At 39.5% G+C, this 23,879-nt stretch overlaps 2 protein-coding genes across 2 annotated transcripts; both read left to right on the top strand.

Annotated features, from left to right (window-relative positions):
* Positions 1–7,529: 7,529 nt before the first annotated feature.
* LOC149192887 (uncharacterized) lies at positions 7,530–8,024 on the top strand. Its single transcript, XM_089407148.1, has one exon. It carries the CDS (start codon positions 7,530–7,532, stop codon positions 8,022–8,024), a length of 495 nt encoding a protein of 164 aa, XP_089263274.1.
* A 2,004-nt stretch (positions 8,025–10,028) lies between these two features.
* LOC149192886 (uncharacterized) lies at positions 10,029–10,850 on the top strand. Its single transcript, XM_089407146.1, has one exon. The coding sequence runs from the start codon at positions 10,029–10,031 to the stop codon at positions 10,848–10,850; it is 822 nt and encodes a 273-aa protein (XP_089263272.1).
* The last annotated feature ends 13,029 nt before the right edge of the window (positions 10,851–23,879 follow it).

Raw genomic sequence — 23,879 nt, 5'->3', positions numbered from 1 at the left:
CATGAAAATCCTTCGACCTCTGCAACTGTCCTCAAAGTGCCAATTTTCACAAAAGGATCCAAGATCTGGGTTGTTGAACAAACACTCGGATGTTTCGTTGGGGGATTGGCAGACTTCATCCTTCAAGTCCAGAACGGGGCTCAGGGGAATTCTGAGCTCATCGTCTGAAGACTCTAGCAGATAAATCAGATCAATCCCTAAGTCTAAGGCTAGGGTTTCTCGACCTTCATGGCCTCTAGACTTGTCGTAGGCCGTTGAATCATCCCCAAGGTTTGAGGATGAATAAGAAGTCATGCCAATTTCTTCCTCTAGCCTTCTCATGACTTCATTTACGGCCTCCTTGCTAGGAACGTACTCTTCTTCTACTGCTGCTAGGGTTTTATCTAACAGCAGAGGATGATAAAACTGATCCATTTCTTCAACCTGGAAGTGTTTTCACTCCCAGACATCAGTGTAGTCAGGTAGGCACTCCAGATCTCGGCTGCGTTTTCAGAGCATCTCAGACATATTGACAGAGCCTGGAGATAATCATAATCACATCAGTGAAAAGAGAACAACGATGCTAAGGAGGTTCCTGAGAAGCTCTAGCTAGCCAGCAGGTAGAGATAGATGCGTGGAATGGCTGGTAAGATCCTAAGTTCAATAGGTTATATGGCAAGTTAATGAAGCTTAGTATTCTAATTTTATATTAATGCTAAAGCATTATAACATACATAAAGGAACGTGGGAGACCTGACATTCAGTTCCTCTAGATTTACGTGTCCGAACCCCTACTATGTGTACTAAAGTTATCCCCAACATCTGTTGGGACATCACCTAAGCTGATTTGATGGGGGTTAAGGAAATCCAGGCCATTTGTATGCGTATTGTGTACACATTTCATTCCATTCCACATTATACATGTAGCGCCCGCTACGTGTAAGTTACTTTTGTTCTTATATAATAAGGTTAGAAATGATTTCATTGTTACCTTGCTTCCACTTCTTATTTTTCTTTCGCTCCACTACATTGGTCTATACTCTAAGCTCTAAGCTTCATGGGTACTACTATTCACACAATGTAATAATGATAGCTCATTTATAGTGTTCAAGCTTAGCTCTATTAGGGTAATCATAGTGAAACATGGATACTAATGGTAATCAAGTAAGTAACACTCTGCTTTATTCTATCACAGCTTAGCTCACCAAGTTAGATCATAGTAATTCGTATGGGATTAGTTTACAAGTGATCATAACACCTACTAGTATTAAGCATGCACATTGTATATATTGAACATAGTCTACCAAGTAGATCATAAGCATATCTGTAATCAAAGCACATCACAGTAAGTAAGCTAAGTAAAAGCAATGGAGAAGCTGAGTACCCACTACTTATGGAATAAAGCATGGTTAGTAACAAGTAACAAACACAGAAAGGTGATCATAGTATTCTAAATAATCAATACATATGTATGTACACTTTATTTGAATGTCTTTTGTAAATATTATTGTTGTAGAAGGAGGGATACTATTTCCTGTGATTATCTCTATATAGTACCGCTGGCGACGAAAGTAAAATACAACTATATATTTACATTGTAAATTATAGAATTCAGTAAACTAGTAATACGAGAAAACTAGACAAGGATCTTTGTCTATTTCTTTTCAGATAAAATAATCAAGGTAACCACATGCTCATAAAATGGAGATTACATATAAATGTAAACCAGCTGAGTAGTTGAGTTGATCTGCTTTGGAAACCAAAATCTTTCTGTCAGATTCGTGATTAGAGCTGAAGTTGCAAAAATATTCTATAAGCTTTAGCAACGAAAAAGCATTTCTATGTACCTGTTGAAATTGAAATAGATGAGTTATTCAAGGCACCCTCCATGTTTCTATCTCTCTGAATATTCTCTTGATAAAGCTTTGGTAGGTATTGTGTTATGTTGTGAGCACGTATCTGTATTGTTTTCAATAGAATTTACAAGATATCATCTTTATTTGTTTTATATACTTTGATTTTCCATTCAAGAAAGAAAATAGTTAACTCTACTGTCACAACATTTATATGTAATCTCCATTTTATGAGCATGTGGTTACCTTGATTATTTTATCTGAAAAACAACAGACAAAGATTCTTGTCTAGTTTTCTCGTATTACTAGTTTACTGAATTCTATAATTTACAATGTAAATATATAGTTGTATTTTACTTCCATCGCCAACGGTACTATTCAGAGATAATCACAGGAAATAGTATCCCTGCTTCTACAACAATAATATTTACAAAAGATATTCAAACAAAGTGTACATACATATGTACTAATTATTTAGAATACTATGATCACCTTTCTGTGTTTGTTACTTGTTACTAACCATGCTTTATTCCATAAGTATTGGGTACTCATCTTCTCCATTTCTTGTACTTAGCTTACTTACTATGATGTGCTTTGGTAATGATTCGCGCTTCCTGCTTACTCAGATTCTAGTTCCGCCGTTGGTTTTTCCTATTGTCTGGATGCCATGGCACCCCAAACTCCAGGTGCTGAACATTTCTTGAGCTTTGTGGCGAGGTTTAGACTTAAATGATTGTTGTAATCTGTTTTTTCATGAAGACAACCTCATCACGTTCTGTAACAATTGGGGTTTTGTTTTTAGTTAATAGTTTCCACTTATTGTAAGAGTTTGAACTGGATTTGGGCCATGACCCTCTTGGAAACATTCGTTTCCTGAACACCCATTTTGGGTTCTTCTTTTTAGCTTCTAAAACGTTTTTAGTTTATATTATAATGCTTAGATTTCCCAGTTTGCTAATTGTTTACTTAAGATAACAAAAGAAAGTCTTCTCTAGTTGTCAAATGGTGTTTCTGAACATATTATAATAGTCCTAAAAGTGTAAATATTTATTTCCTTTTAGCAGTGAAAGTATTTCCGCCAAGAAATTTGTCTCCTAATTTATTCTAGTTCTTTTATGTATCAGCAGATTGTGTTAAAATGATATTTTCCATTCACATTATGTTCTCCATCAACACTAGCCTATAACCATTCTCAGCGATCATCCATGACTGGCTATGAGAATAATTCTGAGTCATAGTTGTTTGAGCTATTAGGAAGATTTACAAGATATCATCTTTATTTGTTTTATATACTTTGATTTTCCATTCAAGAAAGAAAATAGTTAACTCTACTGTCACAACATTTATATGTAATCTCCATTTTATGAGTATGTGGTTACCTTGATTATTTTAACTGAAAAGCAACAGATAAAGATCCTTGTCTAGTTTTCTCATATTACTAGTTTACTGAATTCTATAATTTACAATGTAAATATATAGTTGTATTTTACTTCCGTCGCTAGCAGTACTATACAGAGATAATCATAGGAAATAGTATCCCTGCTTCTACAACAATAATATTTACAAAAGACATTCAAATAAAGTGTACATACATATGATTCTGATTGATAGAGTTGAGACGAGACGGAGCTCCGAGAAAAGCGGATCGACAAACTCTGCTGCGCGATTGTCAGGACCTCGGCCCTCATGGCTCCTCCGAATCCAGCGTTCCATCTCTTCGCGCAGGCGCAGAATGAGGCTTTGATTCAAGAACAAAAGCAAGCCCATCCCAGGGTGGAGAAAGTAAACCTCCATGCCTTACTTCCGGCAGCTCCAGGCATTCCCCAAACCCTTCATCAACGTCTATTCGACCAGCTTCCCACGGAGACTTTCGATAGAGGCACCGTCTTCCCGATCGAACTATGCGAAGAAGGCAAGCAGTGGCGCCTGGGGCTATTCCGCAATGCCATGGCCATGGTCTCCAACGTCTTCATCATAGATCAAGCGCAGCCCTTCTGTCCCCGAGACGCTCATAATCAGGAAATATGGATCTGCGACGATGGCAGTGGTAGATGGGCGATCCGCCTTAATGGATCTGCTACCTCCGCCCCTGGGAGAACGCTGCATGGAGCCGGGGTGTTCTCTTCTAGCGGGGGAAGGTATAAAACCCCCAGATCCGCCATTGATCAATCTGATCGGGATTTCAATAGACAGATCGGCCAAGATCTTGCAGGCTTAATACCCATGACGGAAAATAGCCATGACAGATCTACTCTTGGAAGCACAAGAAGCCCTAGCACTATGTCCAAGCACTTCTTCGGCTCTTTTCAGATCCAAATTTCTCAGCCTTCAGGCAGAACCATCCTGTAATGGATACATTCCTCAGATCTGGTGCTGAATCTCAAGCTGGATCTAGAACGGCAGATTGGGATCCCTTCAGGCCATCAGAGACTTCTCTTTCAAGGCAAGCAACTTGAAGACCTTCTTCCCCTCTCTTCTTACAACATTTCTAGGAACATCTCTTTGGTGGTTTCCCTTCGCCTGAGAGGAGGTGCAGCGGGACAGTCATCCTCTGCTCCTCCCTTCTCATACAAAGATGCAGTTCACTCTGAGAACCCCAAACCCCCGGAGGTCCTTAAATCTAAGCCCTTCTTGGTGGATAAAATAGATGAAGCCCCCTCTGTTGAAATCACCCATGATGATCTTGCATCCCAACTTCAAGTTTTGCAGAAAGAGCCATCATTTGCAGATTTAACGGGCTGTGGCCACGATCTCAGGATCTTTATGCATGGATCCATGCAAACTGGACTCATCACTGTAAGATCAGTTTCTTTTCAAAAGGTTATTTCATTGTTCTATTTGATAACAACAAGCATTATAAAAAGGCTTTAGAAGAAGGCCCTTGGTTCATGGGAACTGCAGGGCTCTTCTTGACTCCTTGGTTCCCAGATTTTGATCCAGCAACTGCAGTCATTACCAGGACACCTGTATGGATCAGGCTTCCAAATTTACCTGCCCACTTATGGAATACTATTGTGTATAGGGCCATAGGCAACACCTTGGGCAGTTTCATTAGGGGAGATTTCTGGCGGGAAACCAAAGGTCTCTACACATATGCCAGAATATGTGTGGAGCTGGATTTAAGCAAAGGACTTCCAGACCAAATCATTCTCAAGATCAATGACTTCATTTGGACCCAGACTCTGGATTATGAAAACACTGCCTTCCGCTGCCGCCACTGTCACCTAACAGGGCACCTGCAGAATTCTTGCCCATCTTTGCCTGCAAAATCAAAAAAGGGCAACTTTGCAAAGACCAAATCCAAGCGTTGGACCCCTTGTCGTCCACCGCCAGCAAAGAGTTCTGATTCCTCAAGCTCGGAAGATGAGGAGAGCGATGCAGAACCGGACCAGGCGCCTCAATCGATGGATCTGTCCACTGACACACCTGCCCTCAACACTGTCACAGCAATCTCCTAGAAACGCGTCCATGAGACCTCCTCTTCTGAATCAGATAAGGAGATCCCCGTGTTGGAGAACTCCAGTCTTCAAATTGTTTCAGCTCATACTCCCCAGGACGGTTGGATAAAAGTCAATAAATAGAAAGGGAAAAAACATCGTGTTGAGAATTCTGCCCCTGTGGGGTAATTGTCAGCTTTTTCTCTCAAGTTAATTGTTGTAGCTCCGTGAATGGTTCACCCCTTCTCCGGGACCAAGGTTGATAGTTTCATCATTTCCGGTCGGTGGGTTTCTTGTCTCTCTTGATTGTACTATATTTTACTTAATAGAAATAGTTTAATTTTACTGAGAAAAAAAAGTGTACATACATATGTATTGATTATTTAGAATACTATGATCACCTTTCTGTGTTTGTTACTTGTTACTAACCATCCTTTATTCCATAATTAGTGTGTACTCAGCTTCTCCATTGCTTGTACTTAGCTTACTTACTGTGATGTGCTTTGATTACAGATATGCTTATGATCTACTTGGTAGACTATGTTCAATATATACAATGTGCATGCTTAAGACTAGTAGGTGTTATGATCATGTGTAAACTAATCCCATACGAATTACTATGATCTAACTTGGTGAGCTAAGTTGTGATAGAATAAAGCAAAGTGTTACTTACTTGATTACCATTAGCATCCATGTTTCACTATGATTACCCTAATAGAGCTAAGCTTGAACACTATAAATGAGCTATCACTATTACATTGTGTGAATAGTAGTACCCATGAAGCTTAGAGCTTAGAGTATAGACCCATGTAGTGGACCGCAAGCAAAATAAGAAGCGGAAGCAAGGTAACAACGAAATCATTTCTAACCTTATTATATAAGAACAAAAGTAACTTACACGTAGCGAGCACTGCATGCATAATGTGGAATGGAATGAAATGTGTACACAATACACATACAAATGGCCTGGATTACCTTAACCCCCATCAAATCAGCTTAGGTGATGGCCCAACAGATGTTGGGGATAACTTTAGTACACATAGGAGGGGATCAGACACGTAAATCTAGAGGAACTGAATGTCAGGTCTCCCATGTTTCTTTATGTATGTTATAACGTTTTAGCATTAATTAAAAAATTAGAATACTAAGCTTCATTAACTTGCCATATAACCTATTGAACATAAGATCTTACCAGCCATTCTGCGCATCTGTCTCTACCTGCTGGCTGGCTAGAGCTGGTCAGGAACCTCCTTAGCATCATTGTTCTCTTTTCACTGATGTGATTGTGATTATCTCCAGGCTCTGTCAATATGTCTGAGATGCTTAGAAAACGCAATCGAGATCTGGAGTGCCTGCCTAACTACACTGATGTCCGGGAATGGAAACGCTTCCAGTTTGAAGAAACGGATCAGTTTCATCATCCTCTGTTATTAGATAAAACCCTAACAGCAGTAGAAGAAGAGTACGTTCCTAGCAAGGAGGCCATAAATGAAGTCATGAGAAGGCTAGAGGAAGAAATTGGCGTGACTTCTTATCCGTCCTCAAACCTTGGGGATGATTCAACAGCCTACGACAAGTCTAGAGGCCATGAAGGCCGAGAAACCCTAGCTTCAGACTCGGTGATTGATTTGATTTATCTGTTGGAGGCTTCAGACGATGGGCTCAGAATTCCCCTGAGCCCCATTCTGGACTTGAAGGATGAAGTCTGACAATCCCCCAACGAAACATCCGAGTGTTTGTTCAACAACAGGGATCTTGAATCCTTTGGTTAAAATTGGCACTTTGAGGACAGTTGCAGAGGTCGAAGGATTTTCATGTACGAATTGCCCGAGAAATTCAACACAGATGTCTTCAAACTGTGTGAGTTTGGGCTTGCAAAATGGATCAACATATGTTTGAGATGCTCAGAAAATGCAGCCGAGATCTGGAGTGCCACCCACGACAAGTCTAGAGGCCATGAAGGCCGAGAAACCCTAGCTTCAGACTCAGGGATTGATCTGATTTATCAGCTGGAGGCTTCAGACGATGAGCCTGGAATTCCCCTGAGCCCCATTCTAGACTTGAAGGATGAAGTTTGCCAATCCCCCAATGAAACATCCAAGTGTTTTTTCAACAACCCGGATCTTGAATCTTTTAGTGAAAATTGGAACTTTTAGGACAGTTGTAGAGGTCGAAGGATTTTCATGTATGAATTGCTCGAGAAATTCAACACAGATGTCTTCAAACTGTGTGAGTTTGGGCTTGCAAAATGGCTCAACGTATGTCTGAGATGCTCAGAAAACGCAGTCGAGATCTGGAGTGCCTTCCCGACTACACTGATGTCCCGAAGTGGAAACGCTTCCAGGTTGAAGAAATGGATCAGTTTCATCATCCTCTGCTATTAGATAAAACCCTAGCAGCAGTAGAAGAAGAGTACGTTCCTAGCGAGGAGGCCGTAAGTGAAGTCATGAGAAAGCTGGAGGAAGAAATTGGCGTGACTTCGTATCCGTCCTCAAACCTTGGGGACGATTCAAGAACCTACGACAAGTCTAGAGGCCATGAAGGCCGAGAAACCCTAGCTTTAGACTCGGGGATTGATCTGATTTATCTGTTGGAGGCTTCAGACGATGAGCTCGGAATTCCCCTAAGCCCCGTTCTGGACTTGAAGGATGAAGTCTGCGAATCCCCCAACGAAACATCCGAGTGTTTGTTCAACAACCCAGATCTTGAATCCTTTGGTGAAAATTGGCACTTTGAGGACAGTTGCAGAGGTTGAATGATTTTCACGTACAAATTGCCCGAGAAATTCAACACAGATGTCTTCAAACTGTGTGAGTTTGGGATTCCAAAATGGCTCAACATATGTCTGAGATGCTCAGAAAATGCAGCCGAGATCTGGAGTGCTGCCTATGAAAAGTCTAGAGGCAATGAAGGCCGAGAAACCCTAGCTTCAGACTCAGGGATTGATCTGATTTATCTGTTGGAGGCTTCAGACGATGAGCTCGGAATTCCCCTGAGCCATGTTCTGGACTTGAAGGATGAAGTCTGCCAATCCCCCAACGAAACATCCGAGTGTTTGTTCAACAACCCGGATCTTGAATCCTTTGGTGAAAATTGGCACTTTGAGGACAGTTGCAGAGGTCGAAGGATTTTCATATACGAATTGCCCGAGAAATTCAACACAGATGTCTTCAAACTGTGCGAGTTTGGGCTTGCAAAATGGCTCAACATATGTCTGAGATGCTCAGAAAACGCAGCGTTTTTTCTGAGAATGGCCTTATATAATACCTGAGATCAATAACTAGATGTACGAGGGAGTGTCATTTCTCTGTGTTTGAAACCTCCTCTACCTACATATATCATTAGTTTTTCTTTCTTTTTTTCTAATAATGAGGGCGCACCCATGCTTACAGCCCTGCACATTTGCAATTATTTAGATTCACATAAAATTGAGTTTATATGGGCAAGTAATTGATTTCTTAGTTTATCTTCTTTGATATTCTTGCTGTTAACTATTAATGTGATTGAATAAGCTTAAGTCTGAAACTCTTTTACTAATGATTTGAATTGGCCATGATAAAAAAATTGCCTTCCCCATATGTTTCCAATAGTTAAGAAGACTATTGATAAGTTCGTTCTACTTTATCTAGTCAGGTCCTAGACTGGGTTTTTTAATATGATAGGAACATCTCAACTATAGACCCAATTGGCCTGTCCTTGAAACTTGTATGAATCCTGTGTGTTTTCTTACAGTGGAGTAACTCAATGCATGGGGAAAAGGAAAAGTATATCAAAGAGGAATGGGGAGTGTATGTCAAAAGGATGGTGTGCTCTGGTGATCTCTCTCAACAGAACAACAAAAAGGCAAATAAGGGACCATCAAATATCACACTGCGAGTTTCTTCCTTCCCTTCGTTAAGTATTATGTTCAATACCTTGAATGCAGTATTTGGATGTTGAATATTTCCTGTTGCAGGACTTTAATTTCTGCCCTTTGGGGTCGTGATTTCATGTTAACGGGTACTCAGCCGGAATTGATATTGAATCACCAGGTATAGAATCAAACCTAGACCACCTGTATTACATTTTCAAGCTTGAAACTTGCATCCTATGACTGTATTAAATCTTAGATCCTTTCGCTTCAGCACAAGTAACTAGTTTTAACTTGATGCAGGGACTTGCTGCCTCGCAGCTTCCCTTGTTTTATTTGGATGGCTTAGATGTGGAAATGGGAAGTTTCGACGAAGCTGAAATGCCTCACCGGTTAGTTATCCACAACTGTCAGCAAGGATTTTATTGGCCTTGGAGTTTGCCCTCTTCGTAGATCTGTGGAGGAAAATGTTATGCATCTTTTCTTGTTATGTCCCTACACCCTCGCTATTTGGGAGGAAGTCATTTCTTTGCTCAACATTAACAAAGTTGTGAACAGAACCTCCATCTTATCTTGCCTTTATTCTTGGACAAACCACACCGAAGTTTATAACACCATACCTCTGTATTTTTTCTGGGTGATTTGACTATGTTGGAGTCAAATCTAGAGGAACTGAATGTCAGGTCTCCCACATTCCTTTAGGTATGTTATAACGCTTTAGCATTAATATAAAAATTAGAATACTAAGCTTCATTAACTTGCCATATAACCTATTGAACTTAGGATCTTACCAGCCATTTCGCGCATCTGTCTCTACCTGCTGGCTGGCTAGAGCTGCTCAGGAACCTCCTTAGCATCGTTGTTCTCTTTTCACTGATGTGATTGTGATTATCTCCAGGCTCCGTCAATATGTTTGAGATGCTTAGAAAACGCAGCCGAGATTTGGAGTGCCTGCTCGACTACACTGATGTCTGGGAGTGGAAACGCTTCCAGGTTGAAGAAATGGATCAGTTTCATCATCCTCTGTTGTTAGATAAAACCCTAGCAGCAGTAGAAGAAGAGTACGTTCCTAGCGAGGAGGCCGTAAATGAAGTCATGAGAAGGCTGGAGGAAGAAATTGGCGTGACTTCTTATCCGTCCTCAAACCTTGGGGATGATTCAATGGCCTACGACAAGTCTAGAGGCCATGAAGGCCAAGAAACCCTAGCTTCAGACTCGGGGATTGATCTGATTTATCTACTGGAGGCTTTAGACGATGAGCTCGGAATTCCCCTGAGCCCCGTTCTGGACTTGAAGGATGAAGTCTGCCAATCGCCCAATGAAACATCCGAGTGTTTTTTCAACAACCCAGATCTTGAATCCTTTGGTGAAAATTGGCACTTTGAGGACAGTTGCAGAGGTCGAAGGATTTTCATGTACGAATTTCCCGAGAAATTCAACACATATGTCTTCAAACTGTGCGAGTTTGGGCTTGCAAAATGGCTCAACATATGTCTGAGATGCTCAGAAAACGCAGCCGAGATCTGGAGTGCCACCTACAACAAGTCTGGAGGCAATGAAGGTCGAGAAACCCTAGCTTCAGACTCGGGGATTGATCTGATTTATCTTCTGGAGGCTTCAGACGATGAACTTGGAATTCCCCTGAGCCCCGTTCTGGACTTGAAGGATGAAGTCTGCCAATCCCCCAACGAAACATCTGAGTGTTTGTTCAACAACCTGGATCGCTTGTGATTCTGGGAGGTCTGATATACTGCTTCTAGGATATGATATAAGTTTGTGGAGGTTTGATTTCACTCTACAGTGGTGTTCTTAAAATCATTATTCGCATAAATCTCTTCCCCTTTCCTTGAGGATAGCCTAGATTTATCATTTGCATTATTGGGATTGCATTGCTTGGCTTTCATTAAAGTTCTTGAAGGACTTTTACGTTAAATTAGAAGTCTGATATATGCATCATTAAATTTGATCATTAATAAAGCAGTGGTAAAAACTGGATCCTAGAAGATTGTTGTTCTTGAACTTTGTGGGTATCTTCTGCTATATTGTTGTTTTTTCACTTTGTGGGTAAGTGGGGATTGAAGCCCTCTACAACTGCTATTTGAATTTCTTCAATGTAGTTCATATTTTTCTAATGTCTCACAGAAACGAAATGAACGACCGTAATGACTTCTACCATCTTCTGGCAGGTTGTTGTTCTTGCACTTTGTGGGTATCTTATGCCAGATTGTTGTTCTAGCACTTTGTGGGTAAGTGGGGAGTGAAGGCCTCTACAACTTTTAAATTTTTGCAAAATGTAATTCATGTGTTTCTAATGTCTCACAATGTCTCATAGAAACAAACAACTAGTAATGACTTCTACATTTCATGGGAGATTGTTGTTCTTGCACTTCGTGGGTATCTTCTGGCAGATTGTTGTTCTTGCAGAAAGTTGCTTGATCATCTCACTAATCTTGGAATACCCATTGCCTTAAATATAAATGCAACACAACTCTGTTTTAGAAATTCAACTTTGCAAGCCTCGTATATTCTTCCTCGACATTGACATTATTTACTTGTGCAGTCACGGTTCTCAATTTGTAATGGCCACAACATTCAGGTAGTCATGCTTTTATATATAGATATAAATCAATTTTTATATTGCTAAAAGAGTTAGTCACAATAGATATAAATCGATTTTTATATTGCTAAAATAATTACTCATACTAGTTGTACCATCTTCTGGAAAAAATTTTGCTTGCACTTCGTTCTCTAACCTTTCCACTTTGTGTCAGCAATTAAACAAGAAAATCATGACCCAACATTGCGTTTAGGCTTATGTTTCTGAGTCTAAAATATACCTGTGAGCAGCCCATAGCTTCTTCGATAAAAGTACGTTGTTATGGGAACAAGTTTAATATCTACCCGTGGGCAGTAGGTAAAATAGCAAATGGTGAAACTTTTGTAAGTTGTGAACAAGTTTATTCGATAACTGAGTCCATTTGGGAAGTAAATAGGCCTGAGGGGTGCACTGACTGCTGCTCACCCTCATGTAGCTTGCATATGGGGACATCATTTGTTTTCAGAGATTTCTAGCTACATCAAAGTCTGCAAATTTCAAATTTCAAGCTTGAAATCACTGAATCTAGTGACTAATTTAGCCCCAGCCTTTTTGTAGTGTTCACCCTTAGGTAGATATCCTATCTTCAACAAATTTGGCTGGTTAAAATGTTGTTCTTGTGGGCACAAGGGCCAAAATTAGATTGTGAAGCACAAGCCAATGTGATAGCACATGTTAGTGCTATTACTGACGCTTATGTGAACCACATATCAATCTGTCTCTTAGCTTGCCACTTCTCAGAGAGCAGTTGCAAAAATACATGGGGCAGCTATGATTGTAGCTGCAAAGGTGACCTTCTGTATACAAGCCAATGTGATAGCACATGTTAGTGCTCTTACTTACGCTTATGTGAAGCACATATCAATCTGTCTCTTAGCTTGCCACTGCTCAGAGAGCAGTTACAAAAATACATGGGGCAACTATGATTGTAGCTGCAAAGGTGACCTTCTGTATATTAGAAACCATGCTACCTGCATAAGTAAGTAGTTCAGTCATCTGCATTAGAGTCTTATACATGGAGGCACAATAAAATAGAATATATCTAGTATTATGTAGTGTGCTTTATAAGAAAGGGCTTTAGTTACACCTGTTGTCTTAACATGTCTTTCATACACTCATTACTTGTCCTGTCTAGCCAATTGTTTATTAGAATAGCTTGGACCCAATCTACCACCAAGATTTCATTTGAGATCTGCCCCTGATGTCAGATACATCACCTAATTTCACATTTACTTCTGCCGTCACATACATCATTTCATATGCCATCTGCCTCCCATGTCAGATAGATCACTTAATTGCACCGATTGCTCACTTAACGTAAGCTTTTCGTTTTATGCCGATCATTAAATACTGGCCTGCTCCAATAAATGCTCCTCATATTGGATTATATCCCCTCCAATCTGATCTTCAAGTATTTCAGCTCCATTCCAAATCAATCCGTATATGTACTTACTTCTGCACGTGTCAGGAATCTACCCCGCATTCAACTCTCGCGATCTAGCACGCCTTTCCTTATTTGGTTGTACAGTAAAATATTCTCAAAAACCCAGTTCCATTCACACTTAAAACCATCTTGCAAACACGTTGAACTCTTTTATAAATTGGCAAAAGCAATGCCTAATTTCTCGCTTACAAAACAAAACCACCTTCTGCACCTAGATATTGACATACATCTCCCCGCTTCACATAACATGGAATCCATTAGAATAAGCCAACTTACTCAACTCGCGGCATTGTTTCTCTTAGAACTTTTTCTCATGGCTCTTCTTATTATTGACATCGTAAAAGTCGAAACACAAAGAAAAAAGAAACAAAGAAAACAATAACATCTCGAATGAAGAGAATATGAATCTACAACAAGTACTTGGCATGATTATGGAGTATACTTGAGTTACAGCTCACATATTTGTGGAGAGATAGTCAAAATTCTGAATCTCAGGCCTATTTTTGCATTATTTTACGCATTGTCTTAATTCCACGCTTCCTTCTCTGTTACAAGTCTATGACGGATGCTTCAAATATGCATTTGGATCTGCCATGGTGGTGCAACTCTCATTTTTTATGCTTCTGTCGTCTCTGCTGGGATGACGATGATTACAAAACTAGAATATCAAGCTGACAAAGGAGAGGCACTGCAGACAAAGCTTGAGAGTAAAAATGTCACATAGGATCACACAGTTAAAGATGATTTTAAGATCGTTGAATCCACAATACTTATCTAGGAGAAGACTTTCTTTTGTTATCTTAAGTAAACAACTAGCAAACTGGGAAATTTGAGCATTATAATATAAACTAAAAACGTTTTAGAAGCTGAAAAGAAGAACCCAAAATGGGTGTTCAGGAAACGAATGTTTCCAAGAGGGTCATGACCCAAATCCGGTTCAGACTGTTACAATAAGTGGAAACTATTAACTAAAAACAAAACCCCAATTGTTACAGAACGTGATGAGGTTGTCGTCATGAAAAAACAGATTACAACAATCATTTAAGTCTAAACCTCGCCACAAAGCTCAAGAAATGTTCAGCACCTGGAGTTTGGGGTTCCATGGCATCCAGACAATAGGAAAAACCAACGACGAAACTAGAAGCTAAGTAAGCAGGAAGCGCGAATCATTACCTCGATGTAAGCCTTGCTCAAAACAAGAACCCAATCATAGATAAGATTGTATAGAATTAGTATGGAAAATATGACATTAGAAACCAATACCTCAGAGGAGGAACTTAGCGTCATATTGGGCATCACCAAGAATGACATTAGAGCCGCAACAACCCTGTTTGCAACCAAGACATGCAAATTTGCTAGTTAATGAAATTGGAAAACGTAAGGTCTCAGTAAAAACTAAATAAAATGTCGACCTGCATTACCTTGCATAGTGCCTGAAGGAACCTCGTGAAAACAATTTGGCATAAATTTAATATAGGACAAATCTTCCTCTGCCCTTCCCTGATATTAACCGTATATAACACTATAAAAATCCAACCCTCGAAAAAATTAAGAGAACCTCAGGGATTTTGTGGACAAAATTGATGAAACCACACTCGATAAACCAACCCTCGAAAAAATTAAGAGAACCTCAGGGATTTTGTGCAGAAAAATGATGAAACCACACCCGATTTAGTAAAGGAGGAAGAGGCCTTTTAGAAGGGAAGAAATCACGCGTAAACCTGTTATGAGAAAGGACGCAAGGAGTAGAATTATAACGCTCGAACAATGAAAATATATGAAAAAAGGGAAAACAAAATTTTATAAACAATTTAATATATAATATAAAAGTAAGTTTCAATTATTTATAATAACAACTTCGCTTACATGCATTTTGACAGATGTTGTCTTGCTTGCTCTTGATGCTCAGCTTGTACTCCAGGGAACGACCTCGCACTTCCTGAACTTCGAAAATGAGAAGGAAGACGTGTGGCCTTGAAGCCTCAGTACCCGCAACGAAGGTGTCGTCTGCTACACCAGCCACGCCCATGGAGGCTCAGTACGCGCCCCGAAGGTGTCATCAGCTGCAGCAATGTCAAAATAAAATTAGATGGGTGCGGCGTCTAAGTTTAACCCAGATGTTTGTTTTTTAACAGATACTAAGATCGATTGGGATGCTTACATGTCACAGGCACTCCGACAAGAAGTGGAGGAGATTTAGCAAAGGTAACACTGTAATCAATTCTCTCCATTTCATCCTCCTCATCCAATACATTTTCTTGCACTTCTTTTCACCTCCTATAGTTAGGAAGTGCATCAACTCTAGTTTGAAGAGTTAAATCTAGTGTTGTTGTACCAGTATTACCAATATCTTGGACTTGATGCGTCATGTAACCATCTGATTTTTGCGCATCGTAATCTGGATTGCGAACGGTAATACCATAAACAGCTTCTTTCGACTGCAAAATCGTAGCGATACCTACCGATGACTGACTTACGACCATTAAATTAAGAAATTACAGTTTTGCAATGCGTTCAATGATGGGAATGTTAAGATCTATTACTGCTTACTGAGTGAAGAATAGTGGAATATTTCCTTGAAGTGAGGACAAGTGGAGCAGTGCATGCAAAGTGTGCAATATTTCCCGTGAACCAATGTAGGTACGAAAGGAAGAGGTTTCAGGTGAAAGTACTGATAATTCATGGTAGAAGGAGCAAGGACCATGTTCTTCAAGCCATCAATCTAGCTAGCCTGCACAACCTGCACAAGGGTGAGTTTTTTTTCTGATAATGGAAATTGATTTTGCAACAAGAACAGCAGGTACTTTGTCATCCCAGTCTGACCTGTCAACCACAACTGGGATAGGATATGTCCTCGTAGGATATGCATATGGATCTTTATCTGCGCCTGGATATGCTGTAAGTGATGGTGGTGAATCTGGATCCGTACAAAGGGAAGTAGCGGGCTATGGGACCAGGGCAAGCAGATCTGTTACTTGAACAAGGCATCAGCTTAGCTCGCATCAACAGATAGTCGAATTTCAAGCGCTTCACCAGGAGCAAGCCCAACACTAGCGTGATGAGGAGGCAGCCCAATCCTGCTTGACGATTTGGAAAAGGTTTCTCATAGGCACACATCTGCCTGTCTTTGTGGTGGTTATAGCACGACACAGCTGCACAGCTACAGCCCCTGAATGCAGGACACCTGCCTGCAAATACGCCTGCCTGCAAATATGCTCGAATCAAAATTTTGAAGACTCAATTAAAATTCCAAACAGTCCAAACTAATGCTAAGAAAGGCTAATGTTAATACCCGAATTCCTCTGACGGTTAGCAATAATATACACGCCTATTTCCCTTAGCCTAAGCTCTGGCCTCTCCCGCCTCGGGAAGAGGCCAAATAAGATGGCAGTCCAGAGAACCTTGGTCATCCTGGTGGGGAGAGCACACAGCATTCTAAAACCTTGATATAAACCTTGAAAATAACCAACGCATTCGGCAAAACAGTACTCCGAATTAATGCTAACTCAAACAAAACTGATTCCTATAGTCCCTGGCAATTGGCTGTGGTGCATTTGGAAAATAGGAAAAACCATAAGGAAACAAGTATTCAGCAAAGGATTCAAGATCCGTGTTGTTGAAAAAACACTCAGATGTTTCATTGGGGGATTGGCAGACTTCATCCTTCAAGTCCAGATCGGGGCTCAGGGGAATTCCGAGCTCATCGTCTGAAGCCTCCAACAGATAAATCAAATCAATCCCCGAGTCTGAAGCTAGGGTTTCTCGGCCTTCATGGCCTCTAAACTTGTCGTAGGTGGCACTCCAGATCTTGGCTACGTTTTTGAGCATCTTAGACATATGTTGAGCCATTTTGCAAGCCCAAACTCGCACAGTTTGAAGACATTTGTTTTTAATTTCTCGGGCAATTCGTACATGAAAATCCTTCGACCTCTGCAACTGTCCTTAAAGTGCCAATTTTCACCAAAGGATTAAGATCTAGGTTGTTGAACAAACACTCGGATGTTTTGCTGGGGGATTGCCAGACTTCATCCTTCATGTCCAGAACGGGGCTCAGGGGAATTCTTAGCTCATCGTTTGAAGCCTCCAGCAGATAAATCAGATCAATCCCTAAGTCTGAAGCTAGGGTTTCTCAGCCTTCATGGCCTCTAGACTTGTCGTAGGCCATTGAATCATCCCCAAGGTTTGAGGATGGATAATAATTCACACCAATTTCTTCCTCCAGCCTTCTCATGACTTCATTTACAGCCTCCTCGCTAGGAACCTACTCTTCTTCTACTGCTGCTAGGGTTTTATCTAACAATAGAGGATGATGAAACTGATCCATTTCTTCAACCTGGAAGCGTTTCCAATCCTAGACATCAGTGTAGTCGGGCAGGCACTCCATATATTCGATGCGTTTTCTGAGCATCTCAGACATATTGACAGAGCTTGGAGATAATCACAATCACATCAGTGAAAAGAGAACAACGATGCTAAGGAGGTTCCTGAGCAGCTCTAGCCAGCGAGCAGGTGGAGACAGATGCACAATGGCTGATAAGATCCTAAGTTCAATAGGTTATATGGCAAGTTAATGAAGCTTAGTATTCTAATTTTTATATTAATGCTAAAGCGTTATAACATACATAAAGAAACGTGGGAGACCTGACATTCAGTTCCTCTAGATTTACGTGTCCGAACCCCTCCTATGTGTACTAAAGTTATCCCCAACATCTGTTGGGCCATCACCTAAGCTGATTTGATGGGGGCTAAGGTAATCCAGGCCATTTGTATGTGTATTGTATACACATTTCATTCCATTCCACATTATGCATGCAGCGCCCGCTACATGTAAGTTACTTTTGTTCTTATATAATAAGGTTAGAAATGATTTCATTGTTACCTTGCTTCCGCTTCTTATTTTGCTTGCGGTCCACTGCATTGGTCTATTTCAGGTATTGTCTATGTTATTACATTGTTTTGATATATTTTAGGCTCTGCAGAGTTTCATCTTAGCTTTTATGTCTTGGACCTTACCAACAAGTTCACATATCTTCATTTGATGTTGCTGGATTTCTGTATACCTCCTGGTTTCTGTTTCTGATATCTTCTTTCTGTTGTTTTCAATTTTGTTAATCAAGTTAATCAAGTTTAGCAACTTTTCATCTATTTTTAGCATTTCCTCCATAAGCTCTGAATTACAGGAGATTTCACACGTATAGACTAGGAGCTTACAGTAACCTCTTATTAGTGATACAGCTATAGCCCGTTTCTAATATGAGTAACTAGTCCAGACTATGTGATAAGACTACTGAATGCACTCTATTTACATATGTTATGACAAGCTAAGTAGTAGTGATTATGTGATTACTATACTTACTCTGCTCATGAAGCTTAGTCTACACGGACTGCTACTTATATCTGCCTTTTCCTGTATATATAGGTCATGTCTATTTTCCTCTTTGTAGCTCAAACGACATACGTAATAAATAGTGATATGTAACTAGTTCAAATCCTGTAGTAGTAAAATGAGCTATGCGTATGTCTGCATCTAAGTGCAGTATTCTTTGTCCTTCCCTTAGTCAGCATGCTAACAACACTCAATGAACAATATTCTTGTTGTTACATTCATTCTCCTTGGCATTTTTGCAACTCTTGGTTTGGATGTCCACTTCCTGGGTCAGAGTGACCAGAAGGGAGTCATCAAACAAAGAAGAGTTGTCATTTATGCTAGACTGGCCAACTGATTCTTCAATAATAGCAGGTCCAAAGTATGCTTCCTCTTCTTTCTGTTCCTGTTGATTGCTAACTGTTTGCTTGGCTGATATCCCAGCAATAGTATCATCCCTAACTTTTTTACATGCCTTTTTATTTCCACTATATTCACCTCGTGAGTGACCAGTGCTACTCTCCTGACCATTGCTACTTTCCTCTTCATCAGAACTCAACAGAGCATCTAAATCAGCAGTGTTTTCATGTAGCTGAGTCTAAGAATCTCCAGAGTTTGCTTTGCTTAATACATCACAGATCACACGAATTTCCTATTTTCCTCTGTTCACTATGATTTCCTTAGGTCATTCACCAAATACACGCCTAATATACGAAGAATTGGCATATCAATGGGTATACTACTTCCTTATTTCCATAATAGTATTGATAATATTAGCTTGTACATGATTCCTCGGTCTGGTAGGTAGCTAGATGTCGTGCATATATATTTAAGTTTAGGAGACCTATATGAGTAGACCTAGGTATATTCTTATTGCAATTGGAAAGGGATATGGAACTGCACGAAGGGTCTCCATTAACTGAATTTGCATATGGAATGTGAATAACCTCTGAATAGAGGTTATAAAATTATCTCTGCAACGTGTATAATGTAGTTGTCCTTCGCTCGTACATTTTCCTTCTTTCCTTTGGCTTTCACTCTTCTTTGCAGTTGTCCTTATTAATGATATAGCTATAGTCCGTTTCTAATATGAGTAACTAGTCCAGACTATGTGATAAGACTATTGAATGCACTCTATTTACGTATGTTATGACAAGCTAAGTAGTAGTGATTACGTGATGACTACGCTTACTCTACTCATGAATATTAGTCTACATCGACAGCTACTTATATCTTCCTTTTCCTGTATATATAGGTCATGTCTATTTTCCTCTTTGTAGCTCAAACGACATAGGTAATAAATAGTGATATGTAACTAGTTCAAATCCCATAGTAGTAAAATGAGCTATGCATATGTCTACATCTAAGTGCAGTATTCTTTGTACTTCCCTCAGTGAGCATGCTAACAACACTCAATGCACGGATATTCTTGTTGTTACATTCATTCTCCTTGGCATTTTTGCAACTCTTGGTTTGGATGTCCACTTTTTGGGTCAGAGTGACCAGAAGGGAGTCATCAAACAAAGAAGAGTTGTCATTTATGCTAGAGTGGCCAACTGATTCTTCAATAATAGCAGGTCCAAATTCTACTTCCTGTTCTTTATGTTCTTATTGATTGCTAACAGTTTTCTTGGGTGATATCCCAGCAATAGTATCATCCCTAACTTTTGTACATGCCTTTTTATTTCCACTATATTCACCTCGTGAGTGACCAGTGCTACACTCCTGACCATTGCTACTTTCCTCTTCATCAGAACTCAACAGAGCATCTAAATCAACAGTCTTTTCATGCAGTTGAGTCTGAGAATCTCTAGAGTTTCATTTGCTTAATACATCACAGCTCACACGAATTTCCTATTTTCCTCTGTTCGCTATGATTCCCTTAGGTCATTCACCAAATACACGCCTAATATAGGAAGAATTGGCATATCAATGGGTATACTACTTCCTTATTTCCATAATAGTATTGATAATATTAGCTTGTACATGATTCCTCGGTCTGGTAGGTAGCTAGATGTCGTGCATATATATTTAAGTTTATGAGACCTATATGAGTAGACCCAGGTATATTCTTATTGCAATTGGAAAGGGATATGGAACTGCACGAAGGTTCTCCATTAACTGAATTTGCATATGGAACATGAATAACCTCTGAATAGAGGTTATGAAATTATCTCTGCAACGTGTATAATGCAGTTGTCTTTTTGCTCGTACATTTTTCTTCTTTCCTTTGGCTTTCACTCTTCTTTGCAGTTGTCCTTATTAGTGATACAGCTATAGCCTGTTTCTAATATGAGTAACTAGTCCAGACTATGTCATAAGACTATTGAATGCACTCTATTTACGTATGTTATGACAAGCTAAGTAGTAGTGATTACGTGATGACTGTGCTTACTCTGCTCATGAAGCTTAGTCTACATAGACTGCTACTTATATCTGCCTTTTCCTGTATATATAGGTCATGTCTATTTTCCTCTTTGTAGCTCAAACGACATAGGTAATAAATAGTGATATGTAACTAGTTCAAATCCCATAGTAGTAAAATGAACTACGCGTATGTCTACATCTAAGTGCAGTATTCTTTGTACTTCCCTCAGTCAGCATGCTAACAACACTCAATGCACGGATATTCTTGTTGTTACATTCATTCTCCTTGGCATTTTTGCAACTCTTGGTTTGGATGTCCACTTCCTGGGTTAGAATGACTAGAAGGGAGTCATCAAACAAAGAAGAGTTGTCATTTATGCTAGACTGGCCAACTGATTCTTCAATAATAGTAGGTCCAAAGTCTGCTTCCTCTTCTTTATGTTCCTGTTGATTGCTAACTGTTTGCTTGGCTGATATCCCAGCAATAGTATCATCCCTAACTTTTGTACATGCCTTTTTATTTCCACTATCTTCACCTCGTGAGTGACCAGTGCTAATCTCCTGACCATTGCTACTTTCCTCTTCATCAGAACTCAACAAAGCATCTAAATCAGCAGTGCTTTCATGTAGCTGAGTCTGAGAATCTCGAGAGTTTTCTTTGCTTAATACATCACAACTCACACGAATTACATTGATGCATGTTTCAGTGTAGTCGAAGGATTTTCATGTACCAATTGCTCGAGAAATTCAACACAGATGTCTTCAACGTGACCGTTCCTTTCCAGACGTGATGCTTCTCACAACGAGGGTTTTAACTCACCTCTGCAATGGCGCAATACCTGGTACATGGATTTGGTTGAACATTATTTGCAAGGGTTGGAAAAGATTTCTCATAGGCACACATCTGCCTGTCTTCGTGGTGGTTATAGCACGGCCACAGCTACATAGCTGCAGCCCCTGCATGCATAACACCTACCTGCAAATACGTGTGCCTGCAAATATAAGAAAATAAGTTAATTAATGATTACTTCTTTTGTTAATTGGATGGGATGGGAACAACTTGAGGATTAGATTAACTAACAAACTGCTTCTCAAGATAATTCTACTTATCACTGTTGTATACATCTATAGGATCTCCTAAGTCCATTAAGATCAAGAATAACTGTCACCGTTTGCTTCATACCCGTGTTCTCTTACTTCCTTTTTCACTTATTCATACACATCATCGTATCGTTTAATAAACATTTGTTCATAATTGTATCACATCTAGTTGTGTCCTCTGGAGGCATATTCAGGGATGGTCAGGTCGCATATCGGGCATGAGAATACCTATCTTCTTGGAAAATGGTCAAGGATGGATGGAGGTAGACCCCTGAAAAGCTGTAGTAGGGTAGGAATAAACATATTATAAAATGGAAATTGAGACGGTTTTCAATATTGGTAGTATTTTCTTTTCCAACATGACCTTCAGTTTCCTCTTGTCTGAAAAGAATTGATCTACAACTCCTAAACTACTTATATGGTAGTACACCATGACTCACAGTTATGCTGCTTGATCTTTTCATATTATTCTTACAGCCCTGCACATTTGCAGTTATTTAGATTCACATAGACTTGAGTTTATGTGGGCAAGTAATTGATTTCTTAGTTTATCTTCTTTGATATTCTTGTTGTTAACTATTAATGTGATTGAATAAGCTTAAGTCTGAAACTCTTTTACTAATGATTTGAATTGGCCATGATAAAAAAACTGCCTTCCCCATATGTTTCCAATAGTTAAGGAGACTATTGATAAGTTCGTTCTACTTTATCTAGTCAGATCCTAGACTGGGTTTTTTAATATGATAGGAAAATCGCAACTATAAACCCAATGGGCCTGTCCTTGAAACTTGTATGAATCCCTTTTCATGAAAAGGTAAAGGGCATGTTGTGTTTCTTCAACAGAAGAGATGACAATGTCCTTATGTAATATCTCAGATCCATAAGCAAATGTATGAGGCCAGTGTCACCTCTTTGTGGATGAAACCTCATGTTCCTACATATGTATCATTAGTTTTTTTTCCTGACAATGGCCTTCTATATGTATGAGGCCTTCTGTAAGTAGATGTATGATGCCTTTATGTATTATTAGTTTTTTTCTAAGAATGGCCTTATATAATACCTGAGATCAATAACTAGATGTACGAGGGAGTGTCATTTCTCTGTGTTTTAAACCTCCTGTACCTACATATATCATTAGTTTTTCTTTCTTTTTTTTCTAATAATGAGGGGGCACCCATGCTTATAGCCCTGCACATTTGCAGTTATTTAGATTCACATAAAATTGAGTTTCCGTGGGCAAGTAATTGATTTCTTAGTTTATCTTCTTTGATATTCTTGCTGTTAACTATTAATGTGATTGAATAAGCTTAAGTCTGAAACTCTTTTAATAATGATTTGAATTGGCCATGATAAAAAAACTGCCTTCCCCATATGTTTCCAATAGTTAAGCAGACTATTCATAAGTTTGTTCTACTTTATCTAGTCAGATCCTAGACTGGGTTTTTTAATATGATACGAAAATCTCAACTGTAAACCCAATCGGCCTATCCTTGAAACTTGTATGAATCCCTTTTCATGAAAAGGTAAAGGGCATGTTGTGTTTCTTCCACAGAAGAGATGACAATTTCCTTATGTAATATCTCAGATCCATAAGCAAATGTATGAGGCCAGTGTCACCTCTTTGGGGATGAAACCTCATGTTCCTACATATGTATCATTAGTTTTTTTTTTCTGACAATGGACTTCTATATGTATGAGGCCTTCTGTAAGTAGATGCATGAGGCCTTTATAGCCATCCGTTTACCTTCCTCGTCACTCTTAATCACCATGTCGGGCTAGGGGAGGTAGTAAGGGAAGCTGAGCTAACTCACTCACGATCTATTTACTTTCCATAACTAACTACCTTGTATTGTATCTATAATATTCACAAGGAGCTTACTTATATAA

Source organism: Pinus tabuliformis, chromosome 2_2 (genome assembly GCF_031772625.1).
Source record: "Pinus tabuliformis cultivar Carrire ecotype Pingquan chromosome 2_2, CPIR1, whole genome shotgun sequence".
NCBI lineage: Eukaryota > Viridiplantae > Streptophyta > Pinopsida > Pinales > Pinaceae > Pinus > Pinus tabuliformis.
Note: the sequence above shows the minus strand (reverse complement) of the source record. Positions and strands in the feature narration are given on the sequence as shown.

Bases quoted from the DNA above. Each gene is read 5' to 3' on its own strand.
- LOC149192887 (XM_089407148.1), top strand. From the start codon at position 7,530: ATGTCTGAGATGCTCAGAAAACGCAGTCGAGATCTGGAGTGCCTTCCC.
- LOC149192886 (XM_089407146.1), top strand. From the start codon at position 10,029: ATGTTTGAGATGCTTAGAAAACGCAGCCGAGATTTGGAGTGCCTGCTC.